The sequence below is a fragment of the Ailuropoda melanoleuca genome, chromosome 6 (genome assembly GCF_002007445.2).
Source record: "Ailuropoda melanoleuca isolate Jingjing chromosome 6, ASM200744v2, whole genome shotgun sequence".
NCBI classification, from domain to species: Eukaryota; Metazoa; Chordata; class Mammalia; order Carnivora; family Ursidae; genus Ailuropoda; species Ailuropoda melanoleuca.
Window position 1 is genome coordinate 126,161,023 of NC_048223.1, and position 18,064 is coordinate 126,179,086.

An 18,064-nucleotide genomic window follows, 5' to 3' on the forward strand; every position below is an offset into this window, starting at 1 on the left:
GGGGGCTTGGGGGGGGCGGGAAGGTGCTCTTTCTGACCACGCAGGGGGCTGTTGTCTGTTTTTTGTTTTAAATGTTAAACTCCTTCAGCTTTGAGACTCTGATCTGGCTTTCCCTGGTAGAGTGCTAGCATTTGCCATGGTAGAATTTTACCATTTCAAGACTTTTCTCCATTTCTCTCTGGTGGGAAACAGACACTTGAGGCTTTCAGTTTGTGGCTTCGTTGGAAACACTGTTCACATCCTGTCGTTTTTTACACGGTTTGACATGTCATGTTTTTCGTAAGCCCTTTACAATCCTTCTAAGATGAGACAGCCTGGTTCATACTCTGAACGGCTCCCCAGAAATACACGCTCTTTTCGGGTCGTGATGCAAAAAAGGAGCCAACCCGCCAATGTGTGTCGTGGGGTTGGTTGCCGTCGGTGGAGGGCATTCCCGGCCTTTCTTTCCGGCTCTGAGTTCAGTGTGGAAAGGGTTAACGCAACTTACAAGGCACATTGTTTGTTTCCCCCCCCCCCACATCCAGATGGGCCCAGAAAGTTGTGTGAGGCAGGGGCTTTCAAAAGTATTGGTTCACACCAGTGACTGTCACTTCCTCTGGGTGCTTGCTGCCTGATTGTTCCATGGTTTGAGGGAACAAACATGCTATCAGATTCAAACACAGTTGCAAAACTGGCAGCAGGGAAGGTGGAGAGGCTGGAGGGCAGTTTCGCAGTGCCGGGGTGGCAGCGCCCCCTGTTTGGTGCTAACGTGGCCTCGAGGGGCCCCCTTCCGGTCCTCTCTCCCTGCCCTGCACATTTCAACAGCCTGAATGGGAGGGAAGAAGGTGTGGCTGGTGAAACCCAGAGGCCCCGCCAGACTCCTTCTGACACATCTCTTGGAGGAATGAGCCCTGGGAGGAGTTCTTGGCTGGGCTTCAGAACAGCTCTGCAGGTGGGGACAGGCCCTTTGCAAGCACGACAGCAAAGGTTTCATGTTGACCCTGTCAAGAATATCGGTGCATGGGGCCCCTGGGTGGCTCAGTCATTAAGCGTCTGGGATCCAGCCTGCATCAGGCTCCCTGCTCCACTGGGAGCCTGCTTCTTCCTCTCCCACTCCCCCTGCTTATGTTCCCTCTCTCGCTGGCTGTCTCTCTCTCTCTCTGTCAAATAAATAAATAAAATCTTCAAAAAAAAAAAAGAATATCAGTGCATTTCCCAGGGAGAGAAGCGCATGCCAGGGATTTCTCCTTTTGTCTCACTCTGAATTTATGGAAGGAATTTGTCCAGGAACTCCCCTGGAGCCAGCCCTTCCCAGTGCCTCCCTGCTCGCTCCCTGCAAAACAAGGACAGTGCTTGTCTTATTTCTCCTGGAGCTTATGGGGTTTCAGCAACTAGGACTGTGTGTGTCAGAAAGCAGGCAAGGCCGAGGCTCATACCCTAACCGATTCCTGGTCTGTTCCCAACTTGAACAGAAATGATTCTTCCTAATTTATTAACATAATCATTCTCCCTATTTCAAACCTGGAAAATTGAGCTGAAGGGTGAAGCTGCCCAAATCCTTTGCGGAAGGAGCAGGGGGCTGGGCGACTGAGATAAGGCGTCTGTGGTTGGTGGGAGCAGGTCACTCCCCCCCCCCAGGGACACCCCTACTTGTAACTGGCATGGGTGTATTGCAGGGGACAGACCTCTGCGCTCAAGTGCTCAGGGCCTCGCCTGGCCCTGGCTGCATGATCTGAGAGCAATGGGCCCCCCTCTAGCTGTGTCTTTCCTCTAGGAATGCTGTCAGTCTGTCTGGTTAATGAGTCAGCCACCCGGGAGTACGGCTCAGTGGCCCCCATGTTTCTTTTGGTCCCGCAGAGCAGCAAAGAGTGATGCTTCTCAGCAGGTCCCCCTCCGGACCCAAGAAGTACTTTCCCATCCCCGTGGCGCACTTGGAGGAGGAGATCCGCGTCCGCTCTGCAGATGACTGCAAACGCTTTCGGGAGGAATTCAATGTGAGTGTGTGTGGCACGCGGGGGGTGGGGGGGATCCTTTGTCTTCTTGTCCTGGGGTTCAAAAACCCCGACAGGCGGTGTCTTATTTCAGGATCAATTGCCCAGAGACTGGGAACTCTTGCATCGGTCCTGATGCTCTCCCCAAAGTGAGCTTCTGGAGACCTAGTTTCTACTGCAGGGCGCCTTCTCCTTTTCGTTGCTCATTCTTAAGATGAGATGCTTGCGGGAGATGTTCCCGAAGGCTCCTTCCAGTGCGAACACTCCCGAGTGCCATGTCCTAAAATCTAGCGTGACAGAAACACGGTTGTCTCGCAAATGTGGAAGACCAGGGCCCGAGCAGGTGGCAGTGGGACAGCTCCTTGTTGAGAACCATGGAGCCCCCACCCCACCGCCGATGGGCCTCAAGGAGCTTACACATCTCGCTGGCATAGGAAATGTCCCTCTTCTGATGCACCCCAGAGCTGTATTAAGCAGTCGTGGGGCTGCCTGAGAGCCCTTTGGTTTCGTGTCTGCTTCAGCCTCTTGTCTTCATCCGGCTACTGTGATTCTGGATGAATTTTTTGCTGTGATCTTAACGATGGCAGCCACCGACTCAGATGGCTTTCACCAATCCGGACAGCCCCCAGGGCCGCAAACCAATTCTCCTAGCTCTCAACACAAAATACGAACGTGCATTCGTGACACCCTTTCTGGTGTTGCTGATGTTATAGTCAATGTCCTGTGACCTGTGACTCTGTTAGACAAAGACAGAGAGAGAGACACACACAGAGGCAGAGAGAGAGGCCTGGGTGGGCCGCAGGGAGGACAGACACCAGGAAGAGCAGCCCTGGATGTCGCCGTTCAGAGTTTATCGCTGACCGTGTTGTGAGTTTTGCTTTCTGCACCTCCTCATTTCGTGCACGGCCACGTGCTGAGTGTGGAAGTAGCAAGAGGAGCCGCCGAGCTGACCGGCCCGGGCACACGGGTCACATGGGTCAGCTGCGCCTGCCCCGCCGGCCTCCACTGCCCGGGGTGGGGGGGGACTTGGGGAGCAGAGCGGGCCCGTCTTAAGGACCTTACAGCTCCACGCGAGGCTCAGACAGCGGCTTCATAAACAGCAGTTTATGCAGTTGTTTTCCCCAAAGATGACACTGTGGCAGACGAGGGACATGTCCCAGGGAAGCGTCCTGTGAGGGCACGGGAGGTGACGGAGCATTTCAACTGCACTTTACTTATTTTTTAACACACGCCTGGTCTGCCTTTATCCTGCTTCCTTTTAATTGTTTCTAAATGGGTCCCCCCCCTTCTTTTTTTTGAGAAATTAGGTCATATTGAAAGACAGCTCTAAGCAGTATTGTTTTGCAATCTGTCAGCCACATAAGAGAAGTTGATTCTCCATGTCCAAAATAACTGTGCACGTTTGCGCAGTATGACTTTTCCCCTCCTGCCTTGTCCCATTTCCCCTCGCACTCGGGTTTCTCCCTGCGGAGGGGGTGGCTGGCATCCCCAGCAGAAAGCCGTGAGTCAGAACTGGCTGACTCTGGGGCCATCTGGAGGGAGGAGTGAGGGCCACTCCAACGGAGGAGGGCCAGACATAGGGTCGGGCAGGTGAGGCCCCCGCCCCAGGCGCAAAAAAACCCTCGGTTCACCAGGATACATAATATTTAATGCAACAAGCAAATATATCAAACTCAGCGTGAACTATCCATGCTGAACAAAACAGCGCATTTGTAAATAAAGACAAAGTCATGCTGACAGATTTCTCCCGTGGGCCCGGGCTCCAGCGTGGCTGTCTCTGTTTGGTCACCATTGATTTTTTTTTGCTTTGATTTTGACTTTAAAAAAAAAATTAAATGTTGCATTTGAATATTATTTTACCTTGATTCCTGAGTTTTGGGGCACCACTTTAAATTGGGTGCCTTGCTCTTACCACCCTCTGGAAGCCTCAGGGCAGGGCAGGGTGGGCAGATACCTGGCGCTGGGGGACCTGAGGCAAGCTGCTCGTACTCTCTGGACCCCAGTGTGCTCCTCTTACGAGTGAGTGAGAGCTGGCCCTGTCCTCAGCCACGTTTGTGTGGCTTCGGGCTTGTCAGAGCCCTGGAGCCTGCCAAGACCGGCCCAGCCCTGGCCCAACAGATGAGCCCACTTGAGCTGGACGATTGTACCTCATCCCTTTCCTCCTCCCCCCCCCCCCCCCCCCGTCCTGAATTCCAGTCCCAGAAACTGGGAAGGGACAGATGAGTCTCAAAGTCGTCCATTCAAATGAGTTTGGACATGTGTGTTTTGTCGACCCAAAGCTTCAGTGGACAGAAAGGGTTTGGTGCTGGGGTCAACTCAGTAGAGTGGTCAAGGAGGGAACGCTGGCTTTGGCCTGCCTGAGTGGCTGGCCCAGCTTGTCTCTTACCAGCCTGGAGGGCTTGGGCCATTACTTAACCTCTGCCTGCCTCAGTTTACTCAACTATAAAATAAGGATGCTGCCTGCCCCCATAGGATTGTCCTAACATATAAAAGAGGTAGGTATGTGCCTACTTAGCTTAGAGTCTGCAGGAGAGGGGTCTGGGGCTGCCATACTTTATAGGACTACTCCTGGGAGCCTCCAACCTCAGTCTCCACCCCACAATGATGGAGTGCTACCCAGCAAAGTCTGTTTCAGGCCCCCAATTACACCCCAGCAAGGGAGTGCCGTTCAGGCCAGGAATACCCCACCTCCCCAGACAGAATCTTCTGAGTCTCAGACCAGCAGTTTATTCCAAGCCTGGGCCCGGATCCAGCCCCTATCATTAGTGTTGTAGAAAGGCACGGGGGAGGTGCCGCCAGGAGAGGTCCCGACACAGCATGCAAGCCAGAACTGTCCGCTGGAGCTTGCTGGAACAGCCCACACCTGGCTCCTCTCTGCTCTTCTCGCTTTGCTACCACCTGCCCAGCACTGCAAAGCGGGGAGGAAGAGGAAGGGACGTGACCTGTGGCTCCTCCTGTGTGTTCATTGACATAAAATCTCACCTGGAGCGAGCAAGCACACAAACCAACCCTCTTCGGCCAATGTATGTAACTGGACAGTCAATCCAAGGTATTTGTTGACCAGTTACTGCGTGTGCGGCTCACGCCTGCGCTGCAGGGGTGACCCAGTTACGGCAGAGCCCTCGCCCGGGTGCTGTCCCATTTCCCCTGTGCCATCTGAGCGGCTGGGAGGCGCAAGTCCACGGGCACACTGACAACAGGAGAAAGCGATGGGCCAGCCTCTCGCGGCTGTTATTCCGTGTGCTTGGATACCGAGACATGTTCCATAGGCAGAGAGCTTCACCTCTCACACCAAGTGGCCCTCTGTGCCCCCCGCCGAGCACAGGTCTATATTCCAGGTCTTAGGTCACTGCGGGGGGAAAGGGTGGCAGGGCTGGGTTCATGCTCGCCACCTAGACCCCTCCAGCCTCTCCGCCCACCACGCTGTAGCTGCCCCACCTTCTGAGGAACAAGGAGGCTTCTCAGGTTCTCTCTTTCTTTTTAATGTATTATTTGTATATTTAATTTAATTATGTTTAATTTCTAGAGCAGTTTTAGGCTTGCAGAAAAATTGTGCATAGAGTACAGGGTTCCCATGTACCCTGCCCATCCCTGCACACAGGTTCCCCAACTATTAGCATCTTGCCTTAGTGTGCTCCGAGCGTCCCAACTGATAACTAATATTGACTCGTCACTATCTCAAGTCAGAGCTGGGGTTCCTGTGTCATGCATCGTGTGGGTTTTGACAAACACATACCATCTTGCATCTGCCATTACAGTATTATAATCCAGGGCTAAGGTCAAAAAGAGCTTTCGGGTATAGAAAATGAGAAGTCTGGAGAACGTTATCACCAATTCCTTGTTTGGGGGGTCCAGAAGGTCAGTGTGAAGACGGCCTTGATAAGAATCAGGCCTTCAGGCAGAGAAGGTGCTGGTTCCACGGCCCCCACCAGGCTGGCCTCCACCCCGGCCCTGCCAGAGCCTCTGCCCGCAGCCTTCCAGGATGGTGACCCCAAAACAAGAGAAAGAGGATGATGGTGGGCAGGGGCTCAGTTGGTGATGGAGAAGTCCTCCAGCCCGGGAGAGAGAGCTCTGGGGACCCATGCGTGGCAAGTTCGTCCCGTCTGACTCGCAGGGTGAGCAAGCCTCGGCTTCAGCTGCACTGTGAGGCCTGCCCCCACCCCCCAGGAACCTTACACTTGAAGAAGCGAGCACCTTCCTCCCGGCCTCATGCCAGCTCCAGGCCAGACATCAGGCCCCAACCCCGGGTCTGCCCCTTGCAGGCTGGGTGACTCTGTACGTATCTACAACAGCCTGGGGATCCGTTTCCTCATCTGTAGAACAGAGGTGATGCTAGTGTCATCTCAGGGTATCTTGGGAGGCCTGGGGCAGCTGACCCAGCTCCTCCTACAGGGCTGGCACATCAAAGATGCGTGCTCAGTATTCACACTCGATACTTGAATTCCGGTGGCCCCCCCCCCGGCCCGGTGCAGTCAGTGTTTAGGTTAATGTTGAAGGACGTGATTTGGGGGTTCAAAAGGCTCTTTCCCACTGTGCATTGCAAGGGTATCATCTGAGTGCAGCGGGGGTCCCAGCAGCCAGCAAGTGCGGGAGGACTGCTGGAGCCAGCAGGATGGGAGGGGCCCCAAGTAGTGAAAGAATGGAAGTCAGGGAGCCCGGGTTCAATTCCACTGAGCAGCACATCGATTACAGGGTCCTAGTGTCTCCTCAGTGTCTTCATCCAAGGCTGGGGGCATTAGGACAGAGCTTCGGAAGCCAAGGGTGCACACAGGACCCCTGGGGATCTTCATGCTGATCCAGGGTGGGGCTGGGGTCTGCACTCTGCACAAGGGCCTGGCCGTGCCTCAACTGCTGGCCCGCGAGCTCACGGCGTCTCAAGCAGGAGGCCCACGGCTGAGTTCTCCACACATCATTCCGCTCAGCCCTCAGCCCATCCCAAAGGCACAACAGGCCTTTCTGGCCCCTCTGCACAGGTGCCCTTTCTCTGCCCCTCCTGGCCCCGAGCTCTCCTGTGGTCAGCCTGGATTTGTAGACTGCCTGCTCTGGGCCGGGACCTGTGGCTCCCAAGGACTGGGTGACAATGCCCGGGCAGTTCCCTGCCTTCATGTGGCTTCGGGTCCAACCGTGAGGTCATCGTTATGTCCACAGCTCTAGATCACCCTGAGGGAATGCGGGCCTGTGTCTTCATCAAGTCTCTGCCCAGCACCTGGCGCAGCCCGAGAGACAGAGAGGGCCATGGACTGCAGGTGGATTGTTGAGACGGAGTTCTCCTCCTGCCCACACTCGTTAGGGGAGCTCCGATTCATCACATTTCGTGCTAACTCTGTGTTCTTTTCTAGTCGTTGCCATCAGGACACATACAAGGAACTTTCGAACTGGCCAATAAAGAAGAAAACAGAGAAAAAAACAGATATCCCAACATCCTTCCCAGTAAGATTTTACCTTTTTTGCATGACGGGTGGCATTGGGAGTAAACGAGACATTCGCTTGCAGCTCCCGGGGACCGTGCCTGTCCAGGCAGCGTGGCAGTCCCCGGGACTCCGAGATGGGGGGGCCGGCATCGCTGCTTGGCATTTGCCGGGGGAACATAGGTGCCCGTCTCCCATGGGGAGCTCGGGCCACCTCTGTTGTGGTTGGTCCGGCCACCAAGCCTGTGCTCGATGTTGAGACCCGTGCTGCCCAGGGGCCAAGGGGAGAGCCACCTGCAGGGGCCGGCAGGGAGCGTCCTACGGGATCCGGTCCTGAGCCCCAGTCTTGTGCTGCTGGGGGCCCTGGTCCTGTCCCCGTCTCAGACTCGGTGCTCCTGGCCACCAGCAGCAGGTCCCCTGGACCAAGGACAGAAACAAAAGAATAAGAAATGTGTAGGGTTTTGGCAGCTTTGTGGGAAGGCTTAGAAACCCCAACCGCTACAGGGAGCCAGGGGCTATGGTGTGCGGGCTCCAGGCAGGCCTTCAGGCCAGGTGGCTGACAGATCTGTCCAGGGATGTAGCTGGATGGGCCGTGCCCTGGGGCAGCTTTCACAGCCAGCCTTGGTGCCAGGAAAAACCTCCAAGTTCCTAGCTGCCTTCATAAAAGCTGGCCGAGGAGGGCTTCGATACTCTTCGTGCAGCTGGACCCCTCCTGTGGGCTTTGCCCATCAGGCTAACACAACGGCAACTGGGAAGGGTTTAAATCCTGAACCCCAGGCCTCCCCAGGTATGCCCAGAGATCCTCCCTTCTCAGACAGAGCCTCCGCAGGAGCAAGGAGACCAGCCTGTGCAGTGGGCTTCCGTGCATGGGCTCTTGATTGCATTTTTAGGATCAGGCTAAAGTCCATCTCTTCTGTAGGCAAGAGAAGCTGTGGTCCGCCCCGTTTGTGTGACCTCTGGCCTCTCAGCACTTGATAGAAATAATTCTTTCGCACTTTATTAACAGAGGATTTACATATGTCTTTTTTGCAAAGGGCCCTGTGAGGCTGTGGTCCAATTAAAACGAGAGAAATTAACCAAATAGTCTTTGGGCCAAATCCTATTTGTGTCGGCAGCCAAGGGAGCGGCAAGGAGAAGGGTCAGGAAGCTGTGTAGTCGTGCCGCTGGGGGGCAGGGGGCCTGGGCGGAGGTTAGACTCTGGACACGCAGTGGGGAGGATTTGGAAGGACTGGGTGTGGTTATCAGAGAAGAGAGGAGGCAAGGCTCTAGGCTTGAACAGCTCGAGTGAGAGGAGAACCTTGATGGGAGGCTTGGGATCTTTGGCATATTTTGTGTCAAATAAAAATCGGGATATTTGGAAATTAGCATCATTATCTATTGTTGGTTTAACTAATAGTTCCATTAATTAGTTTCGTTTATGCATTGACCTGCTGAAGGTACAGGTTGAGGACGTAGTCTGAACCAAGCACTTTCCCAGGTCCCTGACCCCCATCTGTCTCTTACTTTCTAAACTCCTATAGTTTTTAAAAGGTGACATTTACACTGATAATTGAAAGTATTTTTGGTGAGGCCTCAGTGGGAGTGGAATTAATGGCCAGGTGTGGAAATTACCTGTACCCCAGCCCCTCTTCACAGAGGTGATGGCTCAGGGTGGGGCCCCCCCTCCCCCAATAGCAGAGCTCACCCCCTGCACATTTTCTCCCAGCTATGTTCTCCAGCTTGTGCTATGGAGGGAAGTGGGCCTTTCCTGCCAGTATAACAGTGTGACAGGCCCACTCCTGCCTCTCCCCACCCTGGGTGAGGGTCCGGCCCCAGCCCTTTCCTGCCCAGGAGCACCGTGTGGAGGAGACAGGGCACTGGTGGTCATCAGGGGCCAGGGCGCTCTGCCCAGATGTAAGGTGTTTCACACTGATGGGACACGGGGTCTATGGGATGGCGGCATGGAGACTCTTGGGACGTGCCCTGGAGATGACCAGGAGGGTGGCATCTGGCATCAGCAAGGCACAGGCTGAGGGAGAGAGGTATCTGGTTAAATTGAGGAGTTGGCCAGAGATGCGCGCAGGGCCAGCAAGGGACCCAGGGCAGGAATGGGCTGGTTCGCTGGAGATGGTGCAGGGGGTCTCGGGTCCACAAGGCTGGGCTGTGGAAAGCCTGGGTGGCCGGGTGGGAGACAGCACCCTCTTCTCTGGAAAAACAGCAACAGCTGATGATTTCAGGAAATAATGTTTTGAAAGTGAAGTGTGACTTTCAGAATAAAAAGACAGGAAGCTCTTAGAAACTGCGAGATTCTAAATCTAACCAGAAGGCTATTTTTTGCCCTCTGCTTTCTGTAGCTGAAATTTCAAAGTGTAAATGGTTCCAAATTATTTTCAACTCTTTACGCATGTTCAGATAGAGCTATTTCTGCTTCGGGGTTGTTGGCCCCCGAGCAGGAGGGTCTCACAGAGAAGTCGGCCTATACTGTACATTTGGGATTTGATACCCCGACTGCCTCATATGGGTCATGAGAGCCCTCACTGAGAGCCTCGCTGGCCCATCAGGCCCAGTGATGCAACGTCCAGACAATGGGTGTCTGAGGCCCCAGCACCTTCCAGGCACACGGGAGACAACAGCTATGATCCGGGGTCCTTGCCCCAGAGCCACACCACAAACACATCCTTCTCAGTTAGTTTCAGTCCCGTGGGGACCAGGAGGAGAGAAAGCAGGACAAGGACACAGGATTTTTCCATAATTAATGCAGTAAATACGTATGAAGCACCCACTCTCTACCAAGCTCCGTACCCCGGGAGCCACTGTGACCCTTGACCCAGGCCCTGGGCTGAGTGTGGGCGTCTCAATATTTCTGCTCCGGGAGAAGTATGAGTGCACCAGCATGGAGACCCAGGTCCGGGACCACAACACTTTCAAGGTCCCATGAAACCATCTAATTTCCTTTAAAATCAGAAAAATATACATACGTAATCCAGTCTGAATTACATTAAGCTTCATACTAACTAGTAACACAGTCAAAATAAAATGTTGTTTGTTTTTTTTTTAATGGAGGATGTGGCCCAAGAAGACGGGACTGACAAGGACCCACCAAAATCACAATGGGGCCCTGGTGGAAACCTCCCGGATGTGTCTGTGCACATACACACCCCCCCACAAACACATATACACACCATACATTCACACACAGAGAAAACACCCCCCCCACACACACACACACACAGACCTCTCCGCGGTCGGCCCTCCCGCTCTGGAGATGTTCGTACAAGCCAGAGTCTTCTAGGCAGGTGGCCCACCGTGCTCAGCCCGGGCCTGTGTGAGTTCTGCCCACTTTCCATCCCTGGAGCTGACCCGAAGGGTGAAGATCGGGGTGTGGAGTCTGCTTGTCCTTTCCCTGGAAAGCCTGGGAGAGTGAGCTCCTGTCCTTCCATCCGGGGTTATCCTAGGGAACACCAAGACCTGTTAATACGGTCCCTCAGTCAGGGTTTCAGGGAATATGGTGACCTCACTTTAAGGTCCCCCCATGGGCTGCTGCTCTGTGTCTGGGCAGATCCAGCAGCCCCCACTCCCGGACACTGAAATCCTTACCTCTGCTGGCACCCCATGGGCTTTACCGAGCACCTGGTTAGGGTCTGGCGCCGTCCTCAATGCTGAGACGCAGTATTCAGTGAAACAGAGGCATTCCCGCCCTCATGACATGCATGAGAACGTTTTAAAAGGACGCCTCCTCCGTCCCTGTGATCACTGAGGGAGACCCGGTTGTGTCCGTCTCGGTGGTTAATGCTATAGGTGGAAGACATGTATGGCAGCCGTGATTTCCTTATCCTAATATCGTGTTCTGTTGTTTCTTTTTTAAACAGATGATCATTCCAGGGTGATTTTGAGCCAAGTGGATGGAACCCCCTGCTCAGACTACATAAATGCTTCCTACATAGATGTAAGTCAGCCGTATTCCTGGCCCCCGACCCAGCATGACACACACGCCTGGACCATTTGGGGGCTCAGTGTGAATCATGACTCCTCTCTTGGGGGGACCAGGAATGTAACTGATCACAACCATTGTGGGCAGTTTGGCCATAGCACAGAAAACATGGAAGCACCCAGGCCTTTCGAATTGGCATCTGTCTGGGAATTCGTTGTCTAGAAACGGAGAAGCCCCCAGAATGTTTGTTACAGCGTTCCTCACATTACCGACAAAATAGGATAGGAGGGACCAGTTAGACAAACACATGGTAAAACCATACTCAATGGGTTGAGAATCCACTTTAATTGAACCTTAAAAGATCATTTAATATAAATTATACAATTATCATAAAAACACAATGCAGGAGAATTTGTATATATTAGCCAGTTAAGAATATCTAAATGTGTGTGTGTGTGTGTGTGTGTGTGTGTGTGTATCTAGGCAAGTATTGACAGAAAAAGGTCTACAGAGGGGTGAACAAAAGTAGCACTATTTCTGAAATTACTAGTGAGTTTTCTTCCTATTTCTGTATTTTCCAAGATTTTTGTGATTACTATGTGACTTTCCAAACAAGAACAAAATCCTTCCGCACAGGTAATTATGAAAAACTACAAATCTGATTTTATTGTCCTAGGGTTACAAAGAGAAGAATAAATTCATCGCAGCTCAAGGTAAGCTCTTTACTGTTGCGTTCAGAACACGATTTGGGTAAAATGATGTGGACGGCGACCACGTCCTCATCTGATAGCAGGAATGCGGGGGCTTCATTTCGGCCTCTTGTGCGTGTGTAGTGCCCCGTCTGTGTTGGATGCGGTCTGTCCCACCTGTCCCTGCGCTCGCGGCACGCAGGGCTGTCTCGAATCTCACAGAGCCCTGGACTCCAGGCGGCGGTCCTCTGACGCAGAGCGGCCGTGTGTCCTGGGAGCTGGGCGGAAACGCTGTATTACAGTCTGCAGCCTTGAAAGCATCCTGGGGTCGCTCTGTGCAACCGTTTGCAAAGCATTAAAGCTCATTCTCTGAACAGAGCTTCAAAAGCGCAGACGCCTTGGAGCCCCTGGGCCCTTCGGTCCCCCTCTGTGGTCAGGGCAGACAGATAAGGAGGATGACGGGTATGGCCATTTATAAGTGTAGGTGTAACAGGCACGTCGGATGTGTGTCCACACAATGTGTAGACAGACAGACACCTGCATGAGCCAAAGGCAGGGCACCCGGGAGGCCAGTGGTGACCGTTTCAGTGTGCTGCTTGCTACTTTAGACAACCTTGACCTTCTCTCTCCTGGCTGAGCGCTATGTGACTCCCACATTGTTGCTTTTTGGGGGGGTTGGGTGAGTAGCTTTTCAGATCAAGGCCATAACCACGAGGAGCTTCAGCTCTGGAGGCATGCCCTCAACCTGGCACAAAATCCACTTTGTACGTGTGAGTGTGTCTAATCGGCCAATCGTCCCTCTGACCCCGGAGCTGGTGCAGGTCGGGATGTGGAGCCAACAGCAGGTGGCCTGGACTTGCTCCCTCTTAGGCGAGGGTCTTTCAGACAGCAGGTCCCAGAGTCAGTGCACATAAGCATCACTTGAGAACTTATTAAAAATGCACAGTCCCTAGGAAATAGGGAAAGGCACGTACGTACACAGCGAGAGGACAACAATGTTGGAAAAGCTGGCAGATGTTAGCCGACACAGACGCATCTCTCTCGTAAGCAGGGGAGGCAGCCCAGGGCTGAGGCGGCAGCTCCAGGGAAAGGGGCCTCTTAATTTTCCTGCTCCAGCCTCTGTGGCGGGTCACTGGCTTCCTCAGGGTCATAAAATGGCTGCTGCATCTCCAGGCACCGTGTCTGTATTCAGGCAGGAAGGAGGGCAAAGCACAGAGTACTTTCTTCTGGGGACACTTTAGCTTGTGTTCAGACCATTTCCCGGGAACGTCAGCCCACATCTCCCTGGACGGCCCCGAATCACCGGCAGCTGCAGGGGCAGCTGAGAGATGAGCCAGGGGGTTAGATGTGGGGGGTGAGTCGGCCAGCGTGCAGCCTGTCTGTCTCTCACATGCAGACACTTGTGCAGCTCTGGAGTGGGCTCTGGTCTCTGGACGCTTTGACAGGCCCCTGAGGAGGCGCACAGCACTCTGACACGCAGGCTGACCCAGGCCTCACCTGAATGCCCTTTATTGCTCATGAATGGGGTGACCTCCTGGGCGCAGCTGTGTGGCTCCCCAAGGACGTCCCAGCCCCAGCGGGGGAGCTGGTGCGTGGCTGTGGTGGGACGGGGCGGGGACGCCGCAGACCTCCGGGTCAGCTGAGCGGCCCTTCCGTGCCTCGCAGCGGCTGGGCCGCGGCGGCCTTGGCGGGGCCCCGAGGCCAGGGTGACCGGGGCTGGGACCCACGGTGACCCTCTTCAGGTCTGACCTTGGGCTCACCCTCTGCCTGCAGGCCCCAAACAGGAAACAGTGAATGACTTCTGGAGAATGATCTGGGAACAGAAGTCGGCCACCATCGTCATGTTGACAAACCTGAAAGAAAGGAAAGAGGTGAGCCCGGCCTTCTGACCCACAGAGGAGTCTCTCGTAGCTTCTGGGGGCTGCTCACCACATCCTTTTCCTATTCCTCTCCCTTGTCGCCGCAGAAGAAGAAGAGAAAAAAACAAAAAAAAACCCACCAGTGGCTCACAGCATTTTTATCTTAAAATAAATATGCTGTGTTCCAAGCGTCTCACTGCCCCAGACCATGATGCGAAAATGTCACGGAGTTAATTTTTTTCAGCTCAGGGTCCCCGGCCAGCCGACTGCTCTCACGCCTTGGTGGGAGCCACGGACCTCAGAATTGAGAGGCTCAGCGTGGTGGGCGTGTAATATGGTGGCCCTCAGACTAGAATTAAAAATGGATTTCCTGGTCCTCATCCAGACTAGAGAAATGCATTAGAAAAACAAGGTATATTGAGGGAATGTCACTCATCACCCCCGTATTAGCTGTTTCTAATGTAAAAACGGGATGCGCGTACTTTATAAGAACTTGAAACCTCTATAAAGAAGGTTAAAGGGATTCACTTCCTAAATGTGACAGATGTTCCTTCAGGTCTGCTCTCCTGGACAGACACTGGGGGGGGGGGAGTGCAGCGAACCAGCTCACACATTCACACACACCCCCCCCAGCGATTTATATGCCGCTGGGCGGGGCAGACGTCAAACAGAAAGCAGATCAACGTAAACTGTGTCAGGAGGTGACAAAAAATAGCAGGGAGCACAGGGCCCGAGGTGGGCAGGGAGGGCTGAGCAAGCCAGGGGGACAGAGAGCTCAGCGGGCGGAGCCCCGGGTCGGGGGGCATGCAGGGCTATCTTTGTGCCTTCCAGCCCTTCCCTTCTTACCTATGGGACACCGACCCCTATGGAATAGGGCAGAGCACAGCTTGATTGTGGCTTCGGGGCAGGAAGGAGGGGGACCCCCCAGAGGGAGGAGCACCCCCTCCTTGGGTATGGGGCAGGGCAGGGCCTGGAGTGGCACCGTATCTCCAAGGCTGAAGGGAACTTGACTAAACCCAGCCCGAGAGAGGCACCACCAGGCAGGGCGATGTGACTGTGAGGCCCGAATAATCCGCTGGGGCCCCAACCATGCTGGGAGCAAAACCACTAGAAATGCGTGGGGGAAGCAGGCTTGGGCTCTGATGGAAGGCTGAGATCAGGGGCCCGTGGAAGGCTGCTGAGCAGAGAGCAGGGCCTGAGTTTAGGAAGTGAGCTTGCTCTCCAGAGTGGAAGACTTGGAGGCTAGAAGGAGACTCGCTAGGGGTGGGAAGACGTTTCTAGCATGTTCCAGTGTGAGGGCCCGAACCAGGTAGCGGCAAGCAGGTGGAGAGGAAGGGCCTGTGTGGTGGGAGACCTCTGTCCTGCTGGTGCTGGTCCAGCACGGCGCTGGTCTCCACCCAGACCCGCTGTCATGCACTGGCCTGGGACCCAGCAGCTGAGCTCGGGCTCAGGGAAAGGGCTGCCCTTTGAGACGGACGTAGCGGGCCTGGCTGGGGGAGCTCCACTGGGGCTCGAGGGGCACACTGGCCCACAGGCAGGGCAGGCAGGGCAGAGTCCCCTCCCGGTGCCACCTTAACTAATTTGTTTCATGCGTGCCAAACAGCACAGGAAAAAGCCTCCAGTCACCGTTTCCTGTTGGGTAGGAAGGGGTTTTTGTTTTGTTTCCAAGGGGGGTTGGGACAGGGCTGGAGAGGGCCACCCTTCCCACGGGGTGAATCCTGTCCTGTGGATGGAAAGAGTGACAGGAGACAGGGGATTCGAGGCAGGAACGCTGAACCCTTCCCACGCTCCGAGCAGATGCCTTGGCAGGACCTGGCCCCCAAAGAGGAGGCGGATGCTGCGCTGGGAGCCCCGGGGTCCTCTGGGACCAGCGGTGCCCCTGCTGCCACTTGCACGGGGGAGGGGGGCGCCGGGGCTTGTTTACAAACAGGAGACCCAGGGAGACCAGCACAAGGGCAGTGGGTCTCCGAGAACGCCCCCACTTCCCCCGGCAGGCATCCTGTTGCCATGCCACTGGACATTTTCACTCTGATCTGTCTCCGAAGCCTCCTACTGGATTTTTCCATTTCTCTGACTCAGAGCCAGCCTGCTTCTGTATCTTGATTTTCACCATTTCAGATGAGATCATTTCTCAATAGAGTTCCTTTTTCTTAATTGCTTACACTTCTGTTGTCTCCGTGGCTTCAACATTCTGGCTAAACATTGTGAAATGCAGTTGCTCTGACATCTCATGATCTGGCCAGAGGGAGGGGACCGTGGCCACAACGGGTCCAGGAGGCCGAGGGTGGAGAAGCAGCCACATGCACAGCCCTGTGGGGGGCCCTAGAACCAGCCCTTAGGCCCCAGTGGGGGCCTTTCAAGGGGAGCATCTCAGGGGGTCCTGGAGGGTCCCCAGGAGGCCAGGAATGGCCCAAACCAGCACCTTTGAGCGATTGATTCTCCTCAGGGTGCTTCAGAGATGTCCTGGAGGAGGGAGGGGATATCATCCTGGGGCATTGCTGGGCGGTCCTCACGCACTCCTGTTGCCCTGTGCTCACGGAGGCCTCTTTCCCTTTATGCTGTGGGTGCACCGCCCCCACGTGTAGCCACTGGTAGCTCAGAGGGAGAGCCAGTAAAGAGACGAGTCTCTGCGCAGCAGTGCGCCCGTCCTCGGCAGTTCCCCACATCAGCCTCGTCCCAGGTGGACAGCAGTGGGGAACGTTAAGCTGACCCCTCTTAAACAGCAGACCAGGCAGCTTTGTCCTGAACAAGGAAGAGCCATCCTGCTGGGTCCAGTGGGAAGTGTTTGGGGAACACGCTGTTCTCCGTGTAAGCCTCACCCACTGTGGGTGTCCAAATCAGAAGGGGGCCCAGGTATAGATTCAGGGCTGCCCCCACACCCGTTGCGTGGCCCTGCTTTCTTAGGCTCTTTCCCAGCTCTGGGAACTGTCTGATGGAACCTGGTGTGTGCCGATGGCGGCGGGGCCGGGGGTGCTGACGTCCCTTTCGGTGCCGCCAAACCTAGTTATCTCTGTGCACCCATCCCGTGTAGGAGAAATGCTCCCAGTACTGGCCTGACCAGGGATGCTGGACCTATGGAAACATCCGTGTGTGCGTGGAGGACTGCGTGGTTCTGGTAGATTACACCATCCGGAAATTCTGCATACAGTCCGTAAGCATTTTCAGTTATTGGCTTTCTGGAAAGGCAATCCTTCAAGAGAGCAGTGTCAAGAGTAAATATATGTCTAATTTTTTTTAATATGAAGAGCCTTGTCTCTCCCCCCGACCCCCGGTGTGGTAGCAGCTCTCATGAGCGGGGGCTTGGGAGGACCAGATGCCAGATGGACGGCGTCAGGCTTAGCGGACTGAGGACGTGAATCTACAAGAGGAGACAGGTGCACGGGAGACTTTAGACGGTGCTGGATGCTCCTGGGCCNAGGCCCCCCTCACCATTTTGAATGGTGGGAGTTGAGTCACTTGGGGGAGGGGGCCCCAGGATTGGGGTTCTCACCCCATAGCATGATGTCATTTCACACACTTGAAGTCATGAGGTGGGATTTTTTTTTTAACAGTCTCAAAGTATTTCTGTAACTCCTCAGTATTTGTGATACTGATTTCCTGCTTGTCCCCGCCCCGTCCCTGCCTAAAAGAATGCAAGGCATTCTTCAATACAAATGCCTGTGTACAAAACAGATGAAATAGAGATTTCAGAAATATAAAAAAAAAAAAAATGGGGACAACAGAAGGTCATGGTGTGAGGAATCAGAGGTAGACGGGTTGGTGGCGTTAGCTGCAAAACCGGAGTCCGAGGTTTCTAGAAGCCACAGCAAAGAAGGCAAAGAGAATGAGCTGTATCGTTTTTACCATCCCCTGCTCGTGTCCCTCGCAGTCACACTCACACATGCATGCGCACCTGGGTATCCACTACCTAGCCCTCCGTGATCCCAGGACAGAGAGACGCGCTCACGGGCCATGGGTGGGCTGGCCCGCTGCATCGTCTTCTCCCTCAAAATTAAGACGCTCTGGGGAGCGAAAGGGCGTGTTGCTGGTAATGACGCAGATAGGAAGTGGGGCTGCCAGGCAGACAGGGACGTGGCCGCCCTGCTCACCAGTGGGGTCCGTGAGCCCAAGGGCCAGCTTCAGGGATGTGTCTGGCTGCCCTGGGCCAGCCTGCCCTGGGCCTGGGACAGGTGCAGGCCCTGAATGCAGCCGGGGCGCCACCGGTGTCCTCACCGCTGCCCAGGGCTTA

At 54.7% G+C, this 18,064-nt stretch overlaps 1 protein-coding gene across 7 annotated transcripts in view; it reads left to right on the forward strand.

Moving 5' to 3' along the window:
- Positions 1-18,064, forward strand: part of PTPRE (protein tyrosine phosphatase receptor type E) — a 100,175-nt gene that overhangs the window by 62,797 nt on the left and 19,314 nt on the right. For all 7 annotated transcript variants that reach the window (XM_034663430.1, XM_034663427.1, XM_034663426.1 and 4 more), the window contains 6 exons: positions 1,837-1,973; positions 7,310-7,400; positions 11,227-11,303; positions 11,965-12,001; positions 13,751-13,848; positions 16,868-16,987. In XM_034663430.1, coding sequence (XP_034519321.1) covers positions 1,837-1,973; positions 7,310-7,400; positions 11,227-11,303; positions 11,965-12,001; positions 13,751-13,848; positions 16,868-16,987 — 560 coding nt within the window. The remainder of the gene's footprint in view (positions 1-1,836; positions 1,974-7,309; positions 7,401-11,226; positions 11,304-11,964; positions 12,002-13,750; positions 13,849-16,867; positions 16,988-18,064) is intronic.